The sequence below is a fragment of the Akebia trifoliata genome, chromosome 3 (genome assembly GCF_017979445.1).
Source record: "Akebia trifoliata isolate Shusen 1 chromosome 3, ASM1797944v1, whole genome shotgun sequence".
Classification (NCBI taxonomy): Eukaryota; Viridiplantae; Streptophyta; class Magnoliopsida; order Ranunculales; family Lardizabalaceae; genus Akebia; species Akebia trifoliata.
The window spans coordinates 32,873,025-32,894,488 of NC_141377.1; the positions used below are offsets into that span (position 1 = coordinate 32,873,025).

Consider the following 21,464-nt stretch of genomic DNA (forward strand, 5'->3'; position numbering starts at 1 on the left):
TGGGGAGGAACATGATTGGTTAAATCGACCCGAAATTTTGGGGATATTCGGGGATAAGGTTTCGATGATAAACAGGTACTTGTGATCACCACTTGAGGCTTCCTCTTCAAATAATACATGTCTCCTGAAATTACATAATTAACTTCACTTCTAACAAGCAACAATATTAACCAAAGAGATGAGAGGTTGGTCATGTCAGCATTACACAGTGATCGATGGTTTGGAGAAGCAAAAGGGATTATAGGGTGCTAGGAGTTTTTCGGGGAAAAAAAAAAAACCAAGTTTCTGAAATAAGTGTATAATAATGTTATAGAATATCAATCCGAAAATCACTTAAAAGAGTTGGAAGTCAAAACAATGCTCTTCTTCTCCATACTTAACTCGATCACGAAGCTGTCAGCTCTCTCTCTCTCTCTCTCTCAGAAAGGATACGACGAACATCATTTGCAAGATCAATGACATGCTTATCTTCACATCCTGCATAAACCACACCAAACTTAAAAGGGAGTATAAAAAATAGAGGACAAGAATTAAACATTTAGCTTTAATTTCGTTCAAGAGATCCTGAAAATGAAATAACGCTTACCCAACTGAAGAAGGGACTTTTCAAGCTGGAAAAGGTAGTCTCTGTTAGGTCCAGAGGGGCCTTTAGCATTGATGATTTGGCTGAATTAAACAGAAATAATTGAAGGGTATCAGTCACAATGAAGAGGAATCTTTTTAACAGAAAAGGTATGGAAGGCACGTACTCGGCCATCTCTTCGAGTGAAGCAGGACCCAAATAGTTCTTATTGAGCTTCTTATCTGGAGATGCAATGTATCTATTGGGGACAATTTCCACACTTTTAAGAGAAAACAAGTCTAGACAAGATACTAAGTGTTTAAGAGTTTATACCACTTACACCATTACTCCAGTGACGGTCGGAGTTGTAGCTTTCGGGTCCTGAAACCATTTATGTCTCATGATGAGAGTTCTGTGATAAGTTCGGTATTTATTCAAGTAAATTTGCAAACTTACGGTAAAGAAGTCAAGATAAGCCTTCACATCATACTGCTTCTCCCTCACTTCTAGATACTGCACCGCAGATCACCATAGAAGGAATACTGTCAAAAAAACAGAACTGTTGGCACAACCCATGTGGCCAAAAGAAGAGAGAGAGAGAGAGAGGGTTACGTGGAATGAAGGACCATCTATCTCTATGGACCACATGTCAACGTGGTGCCCAAATACACCATCGGGTGCCACATGTATATAGAGTATGAAATTTTAAGAGCTCAAAAATATATATATATATTGAAAAAAGAGATTTTTTTCACCATTGGATTTCAATTTTAAATCTAGGAGTCCAATGGCTGTCCATTTTTAAACTTAAGATATGGCTCCAAAAGATACTTCTTTGAGGGGATTTTTTTTTTCAAACCTAATCTCTAGATTCTAGAACACAAACAAGAGGGCTGAGTTGTCATTTGGACCAAAAGGGTAGTCCATGTGGCCAAAATGTGAACCTTGGTCCATACTCTACATGGCCCCTCGGTCCATGCAACCTTTTCTCAAATATATATGGGTAAGGTTCAGCAGCCAAAGTTTTGTCCTATGCGGCTAAAAGTTTCAGAATGGGCTGATTCTTTTTTGTGAGGATGATCTCTATGGTGAGGAGTTCATCCTCACAAAAAATCAGCCCATTCCGAAATTTCTAATACCATCAAAAGTGGTTTACAAATTAACGGTAAAAGTTGATAGTCCACGATTCTTCAACTTGTAAACTAGGTTTAGAGGTTTCAGAATGGGCTGATTTTTTGTGAGGGTGATCTCTAGGATGATCTCCTCACCATAGAGATCACCCTCACAAAAAGCAGCCCATTCCAAAACTGTTAGCCCATAGAGGACAAAAAACTTTGGCTACATTATTGGCCCTCATATATACATATGTAAGAGAGAGAGAGAGAGAGAGGTCATTGGGATCCAAAACCATAAAATAAACTATAATCAGATAGAAGCTTCGAGGGAGATACTAACCAATTCAAGAAGAGTTTCTCAAGTAAGGCCAATTGGGTAATAATTAAAAGGTGTCTAAGTTTATCTTTCTTAGTTTTTCCGTCACTTACTTCAACATCCTCCTTTGCAATGTTTTAAACCGAGTATGTTGCAGAAACGACATGTTCTACACTCGATATATGAATATATTGTTTCTTGATCACTAAATATTTAAGTCCATAGGGCATAAGCACTCCTATTGTTTTCTTATAAAAGTTATTCTTTTAATTTGATTGGGATGTGACAGTCAGATAGCATTCTAGAAGTTAGTCACCAAAAGCATCAAGAAGCAACTCTATCTTGAGAGCGGGAGAATAACTAAAAAACTAGAAATTGACTTATTATATGATCAAAATGGTGAACAAGATCGGGATTCCAAAGCAGGAGTGGCATGTTGGGTAGAAGATTCCTACTACTAAATTTCACTTGAACCATTTTGCTCTAATTCTATGAATATCATGCTCTTCAATCTCTATATATAATATAATTGAGGTCACAAAAATGATCATTTCTAGAGTTTCCAAGCCATAAATTTTTTTCTGGTCCTTCCTCTTTGTTTATGCTATCTCTAAAGTTAACACTCCACATTTCCGTCTCCAAATCTAAATTCTACATTTCTTCATATATCAATTTATTTGCAAAAACAATGGTTTCTCCTTTTTTATATTTCACCATTTTATTCTTTGGTATCCTTTATTTTCATCCCACTATCCTCCTTTTTTGTCAATTGCCAACTATATATGACATTATAAGTGATGGTTTCTCTTCTTATTCCCTGAGCTCAGTTTCTTCATGAATACTCAAAAAAATTACATGAGACTAGAGGACTTTTAGTTTTGAGATCAACTTTACGTCGTGACATTGTCTCCACTCGCATCAGCCGCGTCACCTACTGACATCAACATGCCATACACCCATTGACCATTCAACCAGGGTGATGTGGTATGGTTTAATTTGCCTTTTTTTCGTTAGATTACAGATCTGCAATTCATTTTCAGTTTGGACTACATTCGGTTGATCATTTCCTCATTTGTTTGAGAGTTGGTCTTAACAACTTAACAGGACAGCAAGTCTTATAATCCAAATTTGAGAATTGAGACACCTTGACGATTATTTAAGTGTAATTTGATTTTATTCTCACCTGTTTGGTTGATGAAAGTTAAAGTTTGATCAAGATGAGTTGATATTCAATACTACTTTTGGGTTTTGATCTGCACATCTTGGTGATGTTTTCTTCATCTATGCATGTTATGTTGCAGTGAATCTTATTCAACTTGATTAGATATGCAAGGTACATTCTTTCCAGATACAGTTGATTTCATTTGTATTGATCTAAGAATGGATCATGGTCTTAGGGCCTTTGTTTGATCTCCTTTAATCCATGATTGGATGCACTGATACTTTGCTGTCCAAGTGCTCAATAAATTTACTCCTTTAAGTGGTTCTTCCCTAATTTAGCCATGGCTGAAGGGATATCTTCATCAAGCATGGGATCTATTGGTGGTGGACTACCTTCTTTCTATGTCCTCTCTCTGCTGCAATGGGTCAATCCCTATGAAAATTACCACAACAAAGTTGAATGGATCGAAGTGCGTACAATGGTCTAATTCAACCAAGATATCTCGATTTTGGGATGTAGATGGGATGTGTTAAAGGAAATGTGGTAACCCTTGGAAATTGATCCTCAATTCGTAGTAGGAAGCCACAAATAGGATGGCGTTGGGTTTTCTTCTCTCAATGGAGCCACTTATGGGCAATGAACTTTGGAGGATTTCTAATGCTAATGAGTTATGGGATGTATTTGTTCAGACATGATGTCAAGTTGAAAACAAAGTAATTTGTTTGAGTCTCTCACTTGCAGCACAAAGAAGATCCTAGTGATGAGAGAACAAAAAGGTTGCAGATCAAATTGATTTTACCATGCCGTTTTTATCATAGCATTAAAACATGCCTATGCTTTTTACCATCCAGTGCCCCAATTACTTTGAGATTCATCTAGACAGGATTCTGAACCTGGGTTAGATATTGTACTGAGCTACGCCTGCAGATTGGGCCCAGAATGGGCCTGCCCAAAGTTTCCTTATCAGCTCTTATCTGTTGCTCTTGCTTTGAACCAACATCATTACCCTTCTCTCCATGTTTGAAGTCCTTAAAGTCATGGTGATGACTTCCGTTTTCGTATAAAGGTTATCTATATAATGTGTGAAAACAGTTTTTGAATTGTGTTTTAATGGCTGAGATCACTTCATTAGGGTATAAATGAATGGTTGAGATGCTATAAAATTGTAAATTTTGAAAATGTCTTTGCCAATTAATGGCTAGGATCATTCAAGTAGAATAAATGACTGAGATCAATGTTTTTTTACCCAAAAATCTTGAGCAATCTACTCAAATTAATGAACGACTGAGATTTGGGAAAGAACCACGCCCGAAATGAAGGGTTGAGATATAGTTGAGATATAGTTGAGATTCGTGCCCAAAATCTCTCTCTCCCTTGCTCTCTCGAGCTTTCTCCATTCCTTTGTCTCTGACATGCACGCGAACTCTGACTATAGAGTGTAGTAAGAGTTCACATTCGGGAGTGTTCATGATTTTGTTGTGATTGTTTTTGGTGGAGGAATTCACATTCAGGAGTGTTCTTGATTTTGCTTTGATTGGTTTGTGAGTGATTTTGGGACCAATTCAAGATTTTCTCGATACGTACTTATGGAGGGTTTTGCAAGATAGATTGTTCATATATTTCCATGGTTTGTTGGCGGACAAATTGGGGTTGGAGGAGTGAGCTTTTGGGAATCGATTGTGTTAATCTGTTTGGAGATTTGGGAGTGTAGAGTTTCATTTTGTGATTGAACACTCACTTGAAGTAACTTCTATGTTTGTGCTTTAAATTTCTATTGAACATTGAGTGATTGTGAGAATTTGGTTGAGAATCGACACGACTCAAAACCATGTGATTGTAAGGGTTTGAAGGTAACTCCAATACCTTTCGATTAAGAGAGAGAGGCACGATCATCTAGTTGGTGGTAGTCATGGAGTAGACATCCGGTTGGTGTTGAACCACGTAAAAATTCTAGTGTTTTTGCTTTGTGTGTGAATGTAAATATCCTCAAAGTTGGTAAAACATTAAAACCGGAATTGGTAATTTATATCATAACTAGTCAAAGCACTTTCAAAAAGAATTTTATAAAATCAGTTAAAGGTTAAAAGTTAGGGTTTAGAAACGGAGTTTACTCAAGCAGTTAAGGGGTCCCTGATCCTAAAAACTTCAGTGTGTTGGAAAGCTTGGCCTTGTACCATCATTTGTGAATTGTTTTTTGCCTTTGTTATTTTTGCTATTCCTTGACTATTTGGATTTGTGAGTTTTAGTGGGGTATAGGTGTCATTCTAAAACTAAATGAGATTGTATGAGAATTCTGTTAAAGCTTTCTACTCACAATTTTTCCTTATTTATTTAGGTAGTATTAATACTTTTCAAAGTTTATATCAATTAAAACATCAAAATCTTTCACTTAGTTTGACTAATCTATCATTGAATCTTACTATCTCTTAACTAAACAAAAGAATTTACACGATCCAATATATGATATATGGGACTTGATGTACCAATAATCAGTTTCATATGATTTATTGCAATTTGGCATGGAGACATCCCAACAACAAAGCAAAGCTAAAGGATGGGTAACTACCCTTTCACCCACTAGTTGATACAATTTTATTTACCATGCAATGTTTTTTAATCCTTTCTTAATGGTAGGATATATTCCTTAGAACCTGCTGTTCGCCTAAAAGTTTTTGTTTTTAAAAATTGATGATTTGACTCTTAAGCAGAGTATTGTGAAAAAATTAGGGTTTGAACAATTGATTAACTTGAAATGCAAGAAATTGCATAGGAAATTGCTATTTTTGATACTGGGTCAAATTGACACTACGTTCAAAAGGTTTAAGTGTGTAGGTAAGGAATTCAACCTAACAGCAGAGGTTCTTGGTGAAATAATGGGAATCCCTTGACAAGGATTGTCCATACCAAAGAAATAAGAAGACTTGAAATCTGTCATGCTGGATATAGAAGCAAGACTCAAAGAAAGGTTCAAGACTATAGGGGAGATGAATTATTAAAAAAAACATTCATCATATTTGCATAAGCCACAATGCTCGGTCCCAATCAAAAAAGGGTGGTAAGAAGAAGTTAAATGCAACAATTGACTTGAATTTGATAAACAAGTACAATTGGGGTGGGTATGAATTTGACGAACTGATGGAAGGATTTAAGGGGTTCAGAACTAAGTGCCATGAGAAGGGACATTATCATGGGGGTTCAATTAATGGCTCTGTAATTTTTCTACAGGCATGCCATCTAATTAGCTCATTGATCAATGATCATACAACTTCTCTGATTCAATCCGACACTATGAATTTCTGATATCAAGAAAATCTCAAAATGTAAATTAGGCAACAGATAGCCGTGATGGGAATGAAGGATATATCCTCTAATATTTTTTACTTGTGACCTCCCATATAGATGCTATTTGGCCATTTGGGTTGTAGAAAATTTTGAAAATCTAGGGTGTTGTGCTCGTGGTTGGATTGGCTGGTTGCACAACATTATGACCAAAATTTTGCTCATTTTGATCTAGAAAGCATGTTAATATATAGGATCAACCTATTTGGGAAACTCAGTGGCTGGATGTTCACATTGGTTGACCATGAGGAACAATATTTCCACAAGTGCATTCAAGAGAGAGAAAGATAGGAATATTCTAAATCTTAGTTAACTATTTCTTTTGAGCTCGCTTAGTCACCTGGCTTTAGGACTATGAACCATTGGATTTTCAATAGCAAGAATCTTATATCATTTAATGTTTAGGACATTGTCCAGTTGAACAAAGAAATAGGTAGCTCATTTATTCACTCAATATTAGGTCAGCCAACAACTCACAAAGTTCAAGAGGGGAAAGTCATTATGTGAAGGGATAAAAGCTCAACCAAGAGAGGACAGCCAAAGTATAATATTATCTCTAAATACGAAGAATACAAGAAAGAGCATTCCCATGAGCAGGAGATCCCTAAAAGGCAGGCATGAGATGAGCGGTTAAACTGACCAAGAAAGAGTGCTAATCTTTTAGATAAACCTACATAGTAAACCCATTGGATTGAATTAAGACAATGTTCACTTTTTGAGATATCTAGCACTCCATCTTATTATAGCTGTAACTTCCATGGATATTACGTTTCCGAGTTCGAGATTTCTAGCACTCCATCTTATTATAGCTGTAACTTCCATGGATAATTACGTTTCCGAGTCGGAAACTATATTTCCATGTGGGCATCCAGCAGGGAGAAAATGAGGAGGGGGGACTTTCACATCTAAGTTTTTTATTTCTCTTAGGCTCTCTCAACTACCCATCTGGCTAAGACAATGAACAACGGATTATTCAATAACATCGACCCCTACATTGTTGTACTATTCTTCATGTTGGATTGAGATATAAGTAGATCATTCATTTAACAATGGGGTGACTTGGGAACTCAAAAAGTTCAAACAAGAGGAAAACCTAGTATGCAACGGGATGAAGCTCAACCAAACAAGGGAGAGCCAATAAGCTATAAGTAGATAATGCCGCTAAATACAAAGGAAACTGGGAGGATTCCCATGGGGCATGTACTCCCCGAGCTTGAATGAAAACAATAGTGCACATACTGATCTAAAATACAAGTTATACCATAAGATTAACCCATTTAGGAAACAAGATAATTACCCCTTTCCTAGACTTGAAACCTTGGGATATTTGTATTCATTTGAAAAAAAACAAACCCACCCAAGGACATTTAAGCTTAGCCATTTTATTGTCGATGCTCTATAATGACAACAAACATGGCCTCACATTAATCTCTCAAACTGCTTTCTACTTCAAACACCTCATTTTACCAATGGAACTCAAGGCACAATGCAACAGGTGAATAATCCCACGTCCTTTCAAACACTAGCTAAAAATTACTCATATATCAACTTCATTTCACTAGTCTTAGATCAAATCAAGAGCAGGCTCTCAGGATATGTGGCGGTGCAAACCACTGACCACCGGTGGGTTCAAACTCTACAGATGCCCCTATATGTGATTTCAGTTCTCTTAATGAATCTATAAACTAGAATGGTTGGGGTATGCCATATGCAGAATTACTCCTGATAGATTCACCAATCTAAGGGTAGAAGAGGAGTCGCTTGGGGGGGGGGGGGGGGGGGAGGGGAATGAAATTATGATATGTAGATGGTCAAATTTCTCCTCCAGAACCTAATTCACCAAACTACACGGAGTTTAAGGCAGGGTCCAAAGGAGTGATGTCTGAATACAATTCTGACATGGACTCTCAACCTCGTTCTAACACTTTCACTTCTCATATTGCCAAGTCAGTATATTTCCCCCTCGAGTTGTGCATTTTAGCAGACTGTCCTGCACATTTTTCCAATCAGCCAGCATAAGTGTTGGGTGAATTTTTTTCCTTTACACTCATTTGTTAGCCTTTTGATTGTTCCACATCCAGTATAATGAAAATCAATATGGCCTCACCATGAAGCTCTTAAACCCCATTTAGGCATTGACTATTCTCTATTTCGACGATCTCATTTACCACAGTATTCAAAGCAATGGGAGGGCAATCCCATGTCTGTTCTGGTGCTTACTGAATGTTGGGTGTACCACCCCCACCCCGCCTTGAACTTGTTGCTTATCATGTTCATTGTGGCCCTAAGGTACAACTTCCAGACTAGTTTTTCATGGACAAGTATTGTGCTTTAGAATTGTTGCAATGTGATTAACATGAGGGTATTATGATCACTGACCAGCCCCAGCCCCACTTATTTAATATAAATAGAGGGTGCAGAAAAGGGTTTCGGCACTTTTTTTCTGCGCCTCTCTCTCTCTCTCTATCTTTATTTCGGCCCAATCTCTCCCTATATTATTTTCTTCTATTTTATACCACAACATAGTATCAGAGCCATCTCCTCTCCTTATTCTTTGTTCTTTTCTCTACATTGGGTGATTTGTTGAACCCTAGTAATCTGGTTGCAAACTAAGGTTCTAGGGTTTTCTTTTTTCTTTTAACATTCACCACTCAATGAGTATATGGGTGATTGTTGGTCCATGAAATTCGTTGTTTGGCGCAGCCACGTTTGAAATTACGAAAAAAGGTGGTGCATGACTGCTGGTGGATATGTTTTTCATGAGTTCTTAGAAGGGCATCAACTTCTGTTTGTGTTTTCTAGTGATTTTGGTGATGCCCTCTTGTGATTTTTAGGTGTTGGAACCGTTATCGTATTATTCTGTGATTCTTTTTCTTTACAGTGTATGATGGAAAATAAATCTGAAATTATGATAACTTCTGAATTCTTTAATATTCAGATGGCATCCATTAAGTTGAATGGTAGTAATTACATTCCCTAGCCGAAATCAGTTGAGGTGTTTCTCACTGCCAAGGGAAAATTGAAGTATTTGAAGGATGATCCACCCAAATTTGATGATGTTCGTTACTCTGAATGGGTTTAGGAGAATGCCCAAATAATGATGTGGTTGTGGAACATCATGAAGTCTACCATTAGTGGTAATCTGATGTTTCTGTCATCAACAAAAGAAATCTGGATTCAAGTTATTAAAATGTATTCTGGGAAAAATAATATTTCTCGAATTTATTATTTGGCACCAAAATATTTTTCATTACAGCAAGGTGACAATGCATTAGCACAATATTATTCCCACCTGCAAAATATTCAAAACAAACTTCGTATGTATCAGTCTCTCACCACACATTTAGAGGTGTTGCGCAAACAAAGAGAAAAGTTAGATGATGTCAGATTTCTTTCTGGCCTAAAATCTGTGTATGAACCAATAAAATCTCAGATTTTAGCAAGTAAAGAACTTCCATCCCTAACAGAGGCATTTGCTCGACTTCAAAGAGCTACAGTTGATGGGTCTACTATTTCTAATGATTACTGATCTCGATAGATCAGCCTTGGAAGTTTTTAGGAATGGAGGATGTAGCAGTAGCCGTGGTAGTAGTTTTCATGGTGATTGTAGTGGAACTCGAGGGAGTAGTCTTGATTCAGTAGAAGGACGTGGACGTGGTCGTGGTGCACCACAGAAATGCATACATTGTGGCCTAGATGGTCATACAGTTGATTTTTGTTGGGATGTACATGGACAAACAACTAATTGGGCTAATCAGGTTGTTTGTGGTGATAGTGGTGTTGGGAGTTCATCTACTCCTTCCCAGACAACTACACCTCCTACTCCTGGTGAGATGGTTACTATATCTCATGAAAAGAACTCTAAGTTGACCTAGCCTCATCTATATGTGGCTTCCTCATTCAATACAACAACATTAGCCCATTTAGGTAGAGCTAGTCTTACCTCCTCATCTCCTTGGGTAATTGCTTCAGACAATATGACTGGGTCTTCAGGTGTGTTTTCTTTTATTCAGTATTCTACTTCACCACCTCAGTTTGCTATTTTTGCTAATGGTACCACTTCTAAAGTATCGTATCTGGTGTAGGTACTGCTATCCCATATTCCACCTTACCATTGTCTACAGTGTTATATGTTCCAAAGTTTTCTTTCAATTTAATGTCCATCGGTAAACTAACAAATTCTCTCAATTGTTTTGCAACATTCTATCCCTCATCTTGTGTTTTTCAGGATCTAAAGACGAAGAAAACGATTGGTGGGGGGTATGAATCTGAAGGATTATATTATTTAGATAGTGGTGAAAGTTCCTCAGCTCTTCATGTTTCACTAACTCCACATCAATGGCATTGTCGACTTGGTTATCTCTCACTTCGTTCGTTGCAAAAGATAGTTTGCGTCATAAAACAAGTTTAGAGTGTAAGTCGTATCAGTTAACAAAACATCATGTTTCTTATCCATTTATGTCTTGGGTATCTAGTCCTTGTAGTTTAGTTCATTTACTAGATCTTTATTATTTTAGATAAGAGTTCCAAAACCATATTGGGGTGATGTTATTCTCGCCGCATGTTATCTGATAAATAGAATGCCTATGTCCAGTCTTGAACAGGGGCAAAGCTAGTAAGGAGCTGGTGGGGGCAATTGGCCCCACAGAACTTTGAGACACCTCTATTTTTTTAACTAATTACATGCCCCATTTGTCCCCACTCCCTCACCTCTCTCCCCGTTTGCCCCCTCCCCCCCCTTCTTCAATTTTTCGTTGATGACATTGCCTCTTGACTTGGCCTTCTCATATACGAATTGGAAATTACCTAAATATCCTTTTTTCAACTTCTAACCAAAAACCTCTAAATTTCTCCCTAAAACCATTCATCTTCAAAGTTCTTCAACTATAAAACTAACCATAGTTTGCCCCCACTACAAGAAAATCCTGGCTCCGCCCTTGGTCTTGAAGGTCAATCTCCTCACTCTACTCTTTTTCAAGACTTTCTTTATTTTCTTTACCTCCACGTATATTTGGTTGTGTTTGTTTCACACATCAGACTTCTCTAGGTTTTGACAAGCTCAATCCTCATGCGTATCTTAAAGGTAATTCTTGTACCCAAAAGGGTTATCATTGTTATGAATTATAATCCTCTATCTCGTAAGTCTTATATGAGTGTTGATGTCACCTTTTTTAAATCTATCTCCTACTTCAACGATCCTTTAAATTATGCTGACCTTTTGTTACCGCTTTTCGTTCCAATTATCGACAATGCTTCATCTCCTATGAAACAAGTAGTGTTCAGGGTATTGTTCTATATCCTAGAACATATGTTCGTATGAAGACAAAAGCTACTTCTGTTCACCATCTTTCTCCTGATACAAGCCCTTCACCATTGTCTTTGTCGTTTGTAGATCAGGTACCTTCTACTCCATCTGTTGATGATCTTCCTATTGCACAACGCAAAGGTGTCCGTACTTGTACAAAACATTCTATTTCTAATTTTGACTCTTGCACATCTTTCTTCCTCATATCGTGCTTTTGCTTCCACTATTTCATTTGTGCTTATTCCTCACTTTGTACAGGAGGCACTATCTCATTCTGATTGGAAACAAGCAGTGGTAACTGAAATGGAGGCCCTTCATAGTAATAGTACTTGGGAGTTAGTTTCATTGCCACAAGGTATGCTCGTTATGGGTTGTCATTGGGTTTATGTTGTGAAATATTTGCCTGATGGGTCTATTGAGAGATTAAAGGCTCGCCTTATTGCTATTCTCAGACATATGGTGTTGATTATTTAGAGACCTTTTCTGTTGCAGCTAAGATTATTTTTGTCCGTGTAATTATTTCTCTAGCTACCCATTCCAATTGGCCATTGTACTAATTGGATGTCAAAAATGCTTTCTTGCATGGTGCTTTGGAGGAAGAGGTTTATATGGAGCAACCGCCTGGGTTCGTTGCTCAAGAGGAGTCTTCTAGTATGGTGCACAAGTTTAAAAATGTTAGTTATGGTCTAAAACAATCTCCATGAGAATGGTTTGACAGATTTAGTTAAGTGGCGAAACAATTTGGGTGAAGCAATGTCGAACAGATCACTCAGTATTTGTGCGTATGGGTTTCTATGGGCACTATCATCTTGGTGGTTTATGTGGATGATATAGTGGTAACAAGAGATGATATTTGTGGTATTGATGATTAGAAAATATTTCTACAACACCAATTTCATACTAAGGATCTGGGCAATCTGCGTTTCTTGGGGATTGAAGTTACTAGATCTAGTAGAGGAATTAGCTTGTCTCAACATAAGTATGTTCTTGGTTTACTAGATGAGACAGGCATGTTGGGATGTAAACCAGTAGATACTCCTATGGATCCTAATTCCAAACTAGTGATTGATGAAAGAGAGTTATTTGATGATCCAGGCAGGTACAAAAGGCTAGTTGGTAAACTTAAATACTTGACCATTACCCGTCCTGATAACTCATTTGTAGTTAGTGTGGCAAGTCAGTTTATGTAAATACCGAGAGTTACACTTTGGAAAGTTGTTATTCGGGTGTTGCGCTACTTAAAAAGATTACTAGGTTGTGGGTTATTGTATGCATCCGGATGTAACTTGGACTTAAAAGGTTATAGTGATGCCGATTGGGCAGGTTCATTGTCTGATAGGAGATCTACATCTGGGTATTGTACATTTTGGGTGGAAACTTGTTGTCTTGGAAAAGCAAGAAACAAAATATAGTAGCAAGGTCAAGTGAAAAAGCAAAATATAAGGCAATGGCTCTTATTGCGTGTGAGTTAACTTGGTTAAAAGTTTCATAGTGAACTAGGTGTAAAAGTGACAAGTCCTATGAAGCTACATTGTGATAACCAGGTTGCAATACATATTGCTTCGAACCCTGTGTTCCATGAGAGAACAAAGCATATTGAAACTGACTGTCATTTTATTAGAGACAAGGTGTTGAATGGTGAAATCTGTACACCATATGTAAGGTCTGAAAATCAATTGGCAGATATATTCATGAAAGCACTTAGGTGTGGTCATATGACTTTTATTTATTCCAAGCTAGAGCTAGTTGATATTTATGCTACAGCTTGAGGGAAGTGTTGCGATGTGATTAACATGAGGGTATTATGGTCATTGACCAGCCCCACTTATTTAATATAAATAGAGGGCACAAAAAGGGTTTCGGCACTTTTTTTTGCGCCTCTCTGATTTTCTGCCCAATCTCTCTCTCTCTCTCTCTCTCTATATATATATATATAGGTCCCATTTAGCACCAAACATTTTGGCCAACATTTTAGCCAACCATTTTTGTCCTACATGGGTTAGAAGTTTTGGAATGGGCTGATTTTTGGTGAGGATGATCTCTACGGTGAGGAGATCATCCTCACCAAAAATCAGCCCATTCCAAAACTTCTAGCCCCATGTTTACAAGTTGAAAAATCGTTAACCGTCCATTTTTTATAAACCATTTTTTATGGGGTTAGAAGTTTTGGAATGGGCTGATTTTTGGTGATGATGATCTCCTCACCGTAGAGATAATCCTCACCAAAAATCAGCCCATTCCAAAACTTCTAACCCATGTCTTGAAAAATGTTTTGCCAAAATGTTTAGTGCTAAACATTTCCCTATATATATATTCTTTTCTTCTATTTTACACCATGACCTTTTCATAATATCTATCAATTGGAATGTTCTAGTAAAAATAGTAATGAGAAGACCAACAACAGACATACATTCTAGTAGTAGTAATCATTTGAAATAAGAGAAATAAGTCATGATTGGTCAAATATGTGAATCAATTGATATTCAAGATAAATTACTTAACTACCATACCGTCAATGCAATCTGTTGATCCTCCTCCCTAGAAACCTTATAAGCAACTCCCCACTATAACCTCACAAAATCAAAGAGCCAACTATCATACACTTCGTATAATTTGAGGATATTCAAAAATACGTTAGCATTATTCAATATAAAGCTAAAGAACAACAGATAAAATGAGGATTTAATGACACTAAAACATAACCGGGAGGAGATTAAGATACATGTGGGGCACCGAGTAAACATTTGTAATATGAAAAGGCATTAACTACATGCAAAAGTGAGATTCTGTTATGTGAATTGGATATGGAGCAAATCCTTAGGTTCAGAGAAATTAATCTCACTCATTTTAGAATTATAATGGATCAACAAAACAGTAAGAGTCTTTTTGGCTTTAGGGAAAAATGAGAGAATTCCCTATGATCACTGCCTTCTCATCTTTCATAGTGTCAAAAGCAGCTCTATGTTGGGAGTAAGAGTGGGATTCAAAAAACTAGATTGAATTATTTTATGAGTGATTGCAATATGTTTGGTAGAAGATTAGTGTTACAAGGGTCAAAACTGATTTTTCATTTTTCCACAAAATAAGCACAATGATTCACTCTCGTGTTGCACCCCTCCCTCTTTCAATCAAAAGCACAATGATTCACCAGTTTTGGGTAGTGCATCCCTATACCCAACTTTCTTTGTGTGATAAATAAGAATCTCAACAAATATATCAGATATAGAAGTACCGTTGACGGTAATCGCCTAGTTGGGTTATCATACCTTGGTAAAAAGACCTACTCATGATGTCAGCCAAAATGGTCGCGACAACAAAACAAACATAGGCAAGCACCATGAATTTGCTACTTTACAGTTTAAAGCGACTCTTTTTTTTAATAAGCAAATCAATTATATTAAAATAAATTGACCGGTTGAGGTAACCGGCCACAATACAAGAGTAGATACAAAGTAATCAAACAACTACAATATTAGTCCGAACATAAAGATTCCCGTCTAAATACAAAATCTTTAAAGAACACCCCTTTGAAGTTGGAGCCTATTTTGCTCCAAAAAAACACCAAGCCTAACACTTCCAAAATTACATCTTGAAATTCCAAAGCAATTCCATTGAATTCTCTTTGATTTTTTTCTCACCAAGTTACCCAGCATATGGCAAGAGGGGTAACGTACCAAAGGTGCCTTTTTTCTACCCAAGAAAACATTATAGTTCCACTCTTGGAAAAGCGACAAAATCGAAAATGGAAACACCCAAGAGCAATTAAAGAGACCCAAGCTGTTCTTATCAAGCAAACATAGGAGCAAACTCTGGCTGGAAAGTAGGGTAGGCAATGGGTCAAATAATATCTGCTTACCTGACTCATCCAACCCAAGTTATTTGGGTATGGGTACAAATTTTTTATTCAATTAAGAATTCAGATAAATTTATCTGCAATTATTTTTATCCAAATACTTTTAGAGCCGAATATAAGTAGGCATCCTATCTAACCTGAATATCCATTTATCCAAGTTTAATATGATAAATTCACAATAAAAATATATGTATAACCCAAAATTAAGATTTTTCCATCATCTTCACAATGAGGTAAATATATCCGACTTTGACATCCGCTTAAAATTTAGGTACAAGTCGGATATCAATATCCTTTAAAAAAGTGGATAAATAATCGGATATGGATATCCCTAACATTAGTGGGTAAAATATTAGGTATGGATAATCGGCTATAGAGTTAGATAAGGATATGGAAATAGTTTCATCCGACCCACACCTGACCCATTGCTAGCCCTACCAGGAAGGCGTATCCCCTCCACCCACTAAGGGTGGCCTCTCCTACATGTGTCATGTTGTTCGGCTTTGACCCAAGAAATGTAGAGTCCCCAAAAAGATTTGATTTCAATATTACATTATTGGAACTATGATACCTAATTGTTGCTCCTATCATTGCTTGGAATGGACTATGGACTACTATAGTTGAATCATTGGCTTGTAGCATGTGATTTGTGAAGTGTGAAGTGTGATTGTCATAAGTGGGCACATAATTCATTTTAAGAAAAAATATACGGAAAGTTGAGAAATGGAAAGGAAGCGGGTCTTACACAGACTTCTCCATGGAGAGGCTCCAATGTCACTGTTCTCCCCGGATACTCTGGAGTTCCTCTATGGTCTGTACTACCTGTGTATTTTTCCCAAACAAAAAACAGTTGAATTCAATATCACCCACTAACAACTAAAAAGAAAAAACATGGATACAACAGGGACACGGCCATGTAAGACATGGGTACTGCCAGGCGTTTACAGTTGACAAAGTGTTTGACACGGCTATGTTATAGACTAAAATCAGTTGAATTCAATCTCAGCCACACACAATAGTTGGGTACGGCCAGTGTACGCTATGGATACGGAATTTACAGTTAAAAATGATGTGTACTCGACACGGGTACGTTGAAAAAAAATTGGATTCAATAATTCAATATCAGTCACAACTCATAAAAAATTTAAAAAAAAAAAAAAACATGGGTACAACGGAGACACAGCCATTTATGCCATGGGTGCAGATAAAGCGAAGTATCCGACACGGATACCTTGAAAGATAAATTGAAAAGAGATGAGTAGAGATAGACAGAGAGAACCTTGGAAGAAGACACGACGATATCCTCTGATAAAACCCACAAGACGATCGTCGTACTCAAAACCGGCTTTCCAGATTAGAGACCCGTACCCGAATACCCACATCACCATTTTCGCTCTTCCTTCTTCTTCTTCAAGCGTTGGGTTCGTGAGTTCTCAGGGAAAGAACAGAAGCAACCAACTCTCCCTCTCACTCACTCCCAATCAGAGAGGAGGGACGGGTAGACGAAAATGAATGAAAAATTGAAAACGTGCAGTCCTATTAGCCAATGATGGCTCTTGGCAAAACTCAATCGACTACTTGACGTGACAAGTTCGGAAACTGCTGATCTGTGCTCCTCGATAGATACAGATTCCTCGCGATACACTTTTCTGGGGAAGTACATTTGTGTATTGTGTATATCAAAAAATACAGATCTACATTCCCCAAAGTTGTCACGTTAGGGTAGTAGATTGGGTGAGGCTAGTGAGGTAATCAGATTATCACGATTCATTTTTTTAAAGAATCGTGATTTTTTAACTCAACTAAGACAAAATAATTCAAAAAACTCATTGATGTGGTATGGTAGATTTTTTTTTCTCGAATACACAACTGAACCTATTCACAGAGATGTGCAATTGTGTATCCCAAGGAAATCGACGATTTGTGCACATGCCACATTAGTGTTGAGTTAGAAAATCACTACACTTTATTTCAAGAGTCATGATTTTTTTATGCCCCTCTAACATATGCTCTCTGAAGTGGCATGGGCTAAAACCACAGATCTTTTTCACTTGGGATACACAATTATATATCTCCATAAATATGTGTAGTTGTGTATTCCAAGGAAAAATGTCTATGTTTCTAACATATGCCACATCAGGGGATGTATGTTAGAAGGCGTCAAAAAATCATTATTCTTATTTTAGCCAATGTTATAAAAACCAGATCATCATTGACTTGTATGACTTATCGAAATGGTCCAAATTCGTTAGATCCAAAATGAAATATCAATTAAGGTTTTCGGGTTCCTTCCCAAAATCTTGTTAACTTCAAAAACATGATCCAATGCCATAGGGGTAAAGTTTAAGATTATAAGATTTAAAAAAAAATATATATATTTAACATAGGATTTGAATTTGAAATTTAAAATAAATAAATATTCACTAGTGGATCTGATTTGAAATATATTTTTAAGTTTTTATTTTATGTGTTTAGATTTGGTTTGGCCATGGACTTCAGACTTTAGTAGTATTATTTTTCCAACATAGCAATCTATGTGGGTCAATTAATTGAAATCTTAATAAGTTAGACCATTTTCCATTAGCTTTAGGGTAGACCTTAGGTCAAGGGCATGTTATCAATTTCAAAATACAAAGGACGTCTACAATATTCGTCAAATTGTGAAGAGGTATGTTAAAAATACCCAAAAATTGAATCGTCCCTTTCATAAACCTAACTGGGTGACCAATCAAATCAATTGAATTAGGCGGGTCAATTTAGTTTTTAAAAATTGGATTTCTTTTTTTTTTTTCAATTAACTCGACCTGTAAAAGCTATCCAATCTAGTCCAACCAGTTTTTCTGAAGGGATTTTTAAAACACCAATTAAGACAACAACTTGATTTGCCATGTAGTATGTGGTATTCAGTGTCAATGGATTGGATTGAGATTGGATCGAGTTGATTTGGTACCAGTCTAATAAATATCATATGGACTTTGGAACTAATCCAATAAGCATTAGATCAGACTTTTAATAGATCTCAATATTATGATCCAATAACAATTAAATTGGGTCAAATATGACTTGATAAAAATCTATAAACCTCATTTATATAATAAAACACAATGGTGAATCTCACTCATTTGTCTCAATCTTTATGCCTCATAATAAAGAATGTATCCCAATGATAATTATCTCTCATTTGTCTTCTCTTGCTTTTCCCTTCCCAAGAATACCTCTAACTTTATTGTCTTTTCTCTTTTTCTTTTTTCCAATAAAACCTTTAAAATTTATTGTATTTCCTATTTTCCTCTAAACCCTAAAGAGATTGCCAAAGGTGAACTTTAGTATATATAACAAAACACAATTATTATCTTCCCTCAATATTTGTTTTTTCCAATGTTGTCAATTTCAAACGTATTTCAAGGAATAGTTTTAACTTTATTCCCTTTTGCCTTATCCCATTTTCAAGAATACTCTTTCAATTTTATTGTCTTTTCTTTTCTACTTATTTTCAATAATATCCCTTCAACTTTAATATTCCTTTAACTTTAGAATTTTGATAATGTAATGTTATTTTTACTGAATGTCTTTTTCTCTTTCTTGGCCATAATGAAAAAACAAAAACTTTCTAATCTAATCACCTTGTGACATTCAAAAACATGATCCGATGCAATGGAGTTGTAGAGGAAAAAATTATATGACATTTAAAAAAAATAGTTATTTTTCACTGTTGAATTTATTTTTAAATTTGGGTGCTCAGTGGCCGTCTATTTTCAATACCTTGGATCAAGCTCAAAAAATAATATTTTTTTTTTAATATGAATATTTTCATGAAATCTAAAAGGTTGTGTTGTTGGATTGTCAATGTGGGCCAAAAGACCCTTTTTAATATTTGAATTCTAAAAAAATAAATTTGTGGGCAACGAGCAAGAGAGAGAAAGCTCTCTCTATTGATGATGTCATTCACACCAAATGCCAAATGTTTGTTGGGCTATGAGCAAACACGTCAGGGACATGTGTCAAAAATGGCGTCATATTATCAACACTCTTAATTTTATTGACTTTACTCTTCTACTCATTTTCTTATAATACCCTTACAGTATTATTGTCTTTCCTACTTTACCCCCTTAATAGACATATCCTAATGTTTAAATAAAATCTATAGTATAATTTATATACTTTTTGATATTTTATCGGATTTGGGCCCTATTAGATCGAGACATGTTGATCCAAAAATAGATCCAATAACATTTGCACTGAACCCTATTGGATCAGATCCTTATCAAAATTCAAATCTCCAATCCAAGCCCAAGTTAATTGATCTGGTTCGAGTCTAATCTAATCCATTGACAGCCCTAGCGGGTGCATATGGTTCCATTGTTAGGCTTGTTTGGGTGGATTAATCCAGGCTAGAATGTAAAATAGGATCAGGCTTGTAAATCTCAAGTCCATAAAATCTTAGTTATGCAATGGCTTAACTAGGATGGCTGTCGATGGGCACGAGAGCATTGGTTGAGTCCTTGCTCGCCCCTAAGGAGGTGGGTTATGCCATAAATCAACCCCGAACTTCAAGAGGGTCAAATCTAGCTAAGCACAAGGTTGGTTTAAAAATGTATTTTTATAATTCATTTATTTATTTATTTATGACTAATTCGATGAATGATGGATCTCAATCAATTCACTGCTTGGCCGACGATCAATGAAGTGGAACACAAATGTGTGTGAAGGATTTATTTGAAATTTAAGGTATTAATTAAAAGGTGATTTTGAAAATTATATAATATATAAAAAATTGTAATTTTAAAAAGCAACCAAATTGACTTTAGGGACGAGGGTTTGCAATTTTTCTTGATTTTGAACAAAATGACCTTTCGATTATATTAATTTTAAATGTTAAGGTGGGGGCATTTTTGAAATTCAAATTTTAGTGTCCAACTACTTCTACTCCACCTTCTCTCATTATAATAGTAAAGATAAAATGCTTTTACAACACCCGTTTATAAAACTCTTTTACATGAGAACAAGTTCGTCGAAGTATTTAATAGATTGAACTAGAGCCTAAATGTAGCGTGTTAGGTGGTGTTTGTTTCCACTTCAAAACACGGATTTCAGTGCGTTTGCGCTGAAAATATGAGTTTTCCTCCCAAATTACCGTTTGTTAACGCTTTAAAATTCTGCGTTTCGAATCTGCAACTGTGTTTAACCGCAGTTTTGAGAAGCTCTTGAGAGGAGCTTTTTTTTCTGCGTTTACGGGAGATGCAATGACCGAAAAACGGTCGAATGAAAAAGGCGGAAATGCCCTTCTCTTCATCTCTTCTTCTCTTCTTCTCCGTTGTCGACAGAAACTCCTCTCTCGTGCACAGCTCTCTCTATCTCACATAACACACACACTCTCTCTCTCGCACAGATATCTTGCTCATCATCTCTTCTTCTCTTCGTTGTCGATAAAAGCTCGAACACACACATTTTGTTCTCGATAAAGCCTCTCACAGCACACCCAATGGCAGCCGATCTGGACACCAGTTTTCCTCTCTCGATGGAGCCTCACACAGTACACCTTCGGCAATTATTCAGGTATCCTCTCTCTCATCTCAACCTAAGCCAAAGAACCCTTGATTTTTATCTTCAAAAATCAAGAGTTTTCCTCTCTCGAAAGATCCTCACACAGCACAACTGTGGCGCCCCGCCGGACGCTAACACAAATCCCCATGTCAGATTTCAAAGTACGAGGTGGCACCTCGAAATTTCGGCATGGTCTCCTCTGTTTATGTTAGCATTCCAAGGCGATTCAACCTGCACCTGATAAACGACATACAATCCTACATACATA

General features: G+C 36.6%; 1 protein-coding gene across 1 annotated transcript; it reads right to left on the bottom strand.

Moving 5' to 3' along the window:
• Window positions 1-76: 76 nt before the first annotated feature.
• On the bottom strand, window positions 77-17,221 carry LOC147406445 (ChaC-like family protein). The gene is made up of 8 exons (XM_086434490.1): window positions 16,932-17,221; window positions 16,398-16,474; window positions 14,310-14,363; window positions 1,019-1,075; window positions 903-943; window positions 750-821; window positions 587-666; window positions 77-477 (listed from the first exon to the last, which is right to left on the bottom strand). The coding sequence occupies exons 1-8, from the start codon at window positions 17,038-17,040 to the stop codon at window positions 386-388; spliced, it is 582 nt and encodes a 193-aa protein (XP_086290616.1). The 5' UTR covers window positions 17,041-17,221; the 3' UTR covers window positions 77-385.
• Window positions 17,222-21,464: the final 4,243 nt, after the last annotated feature.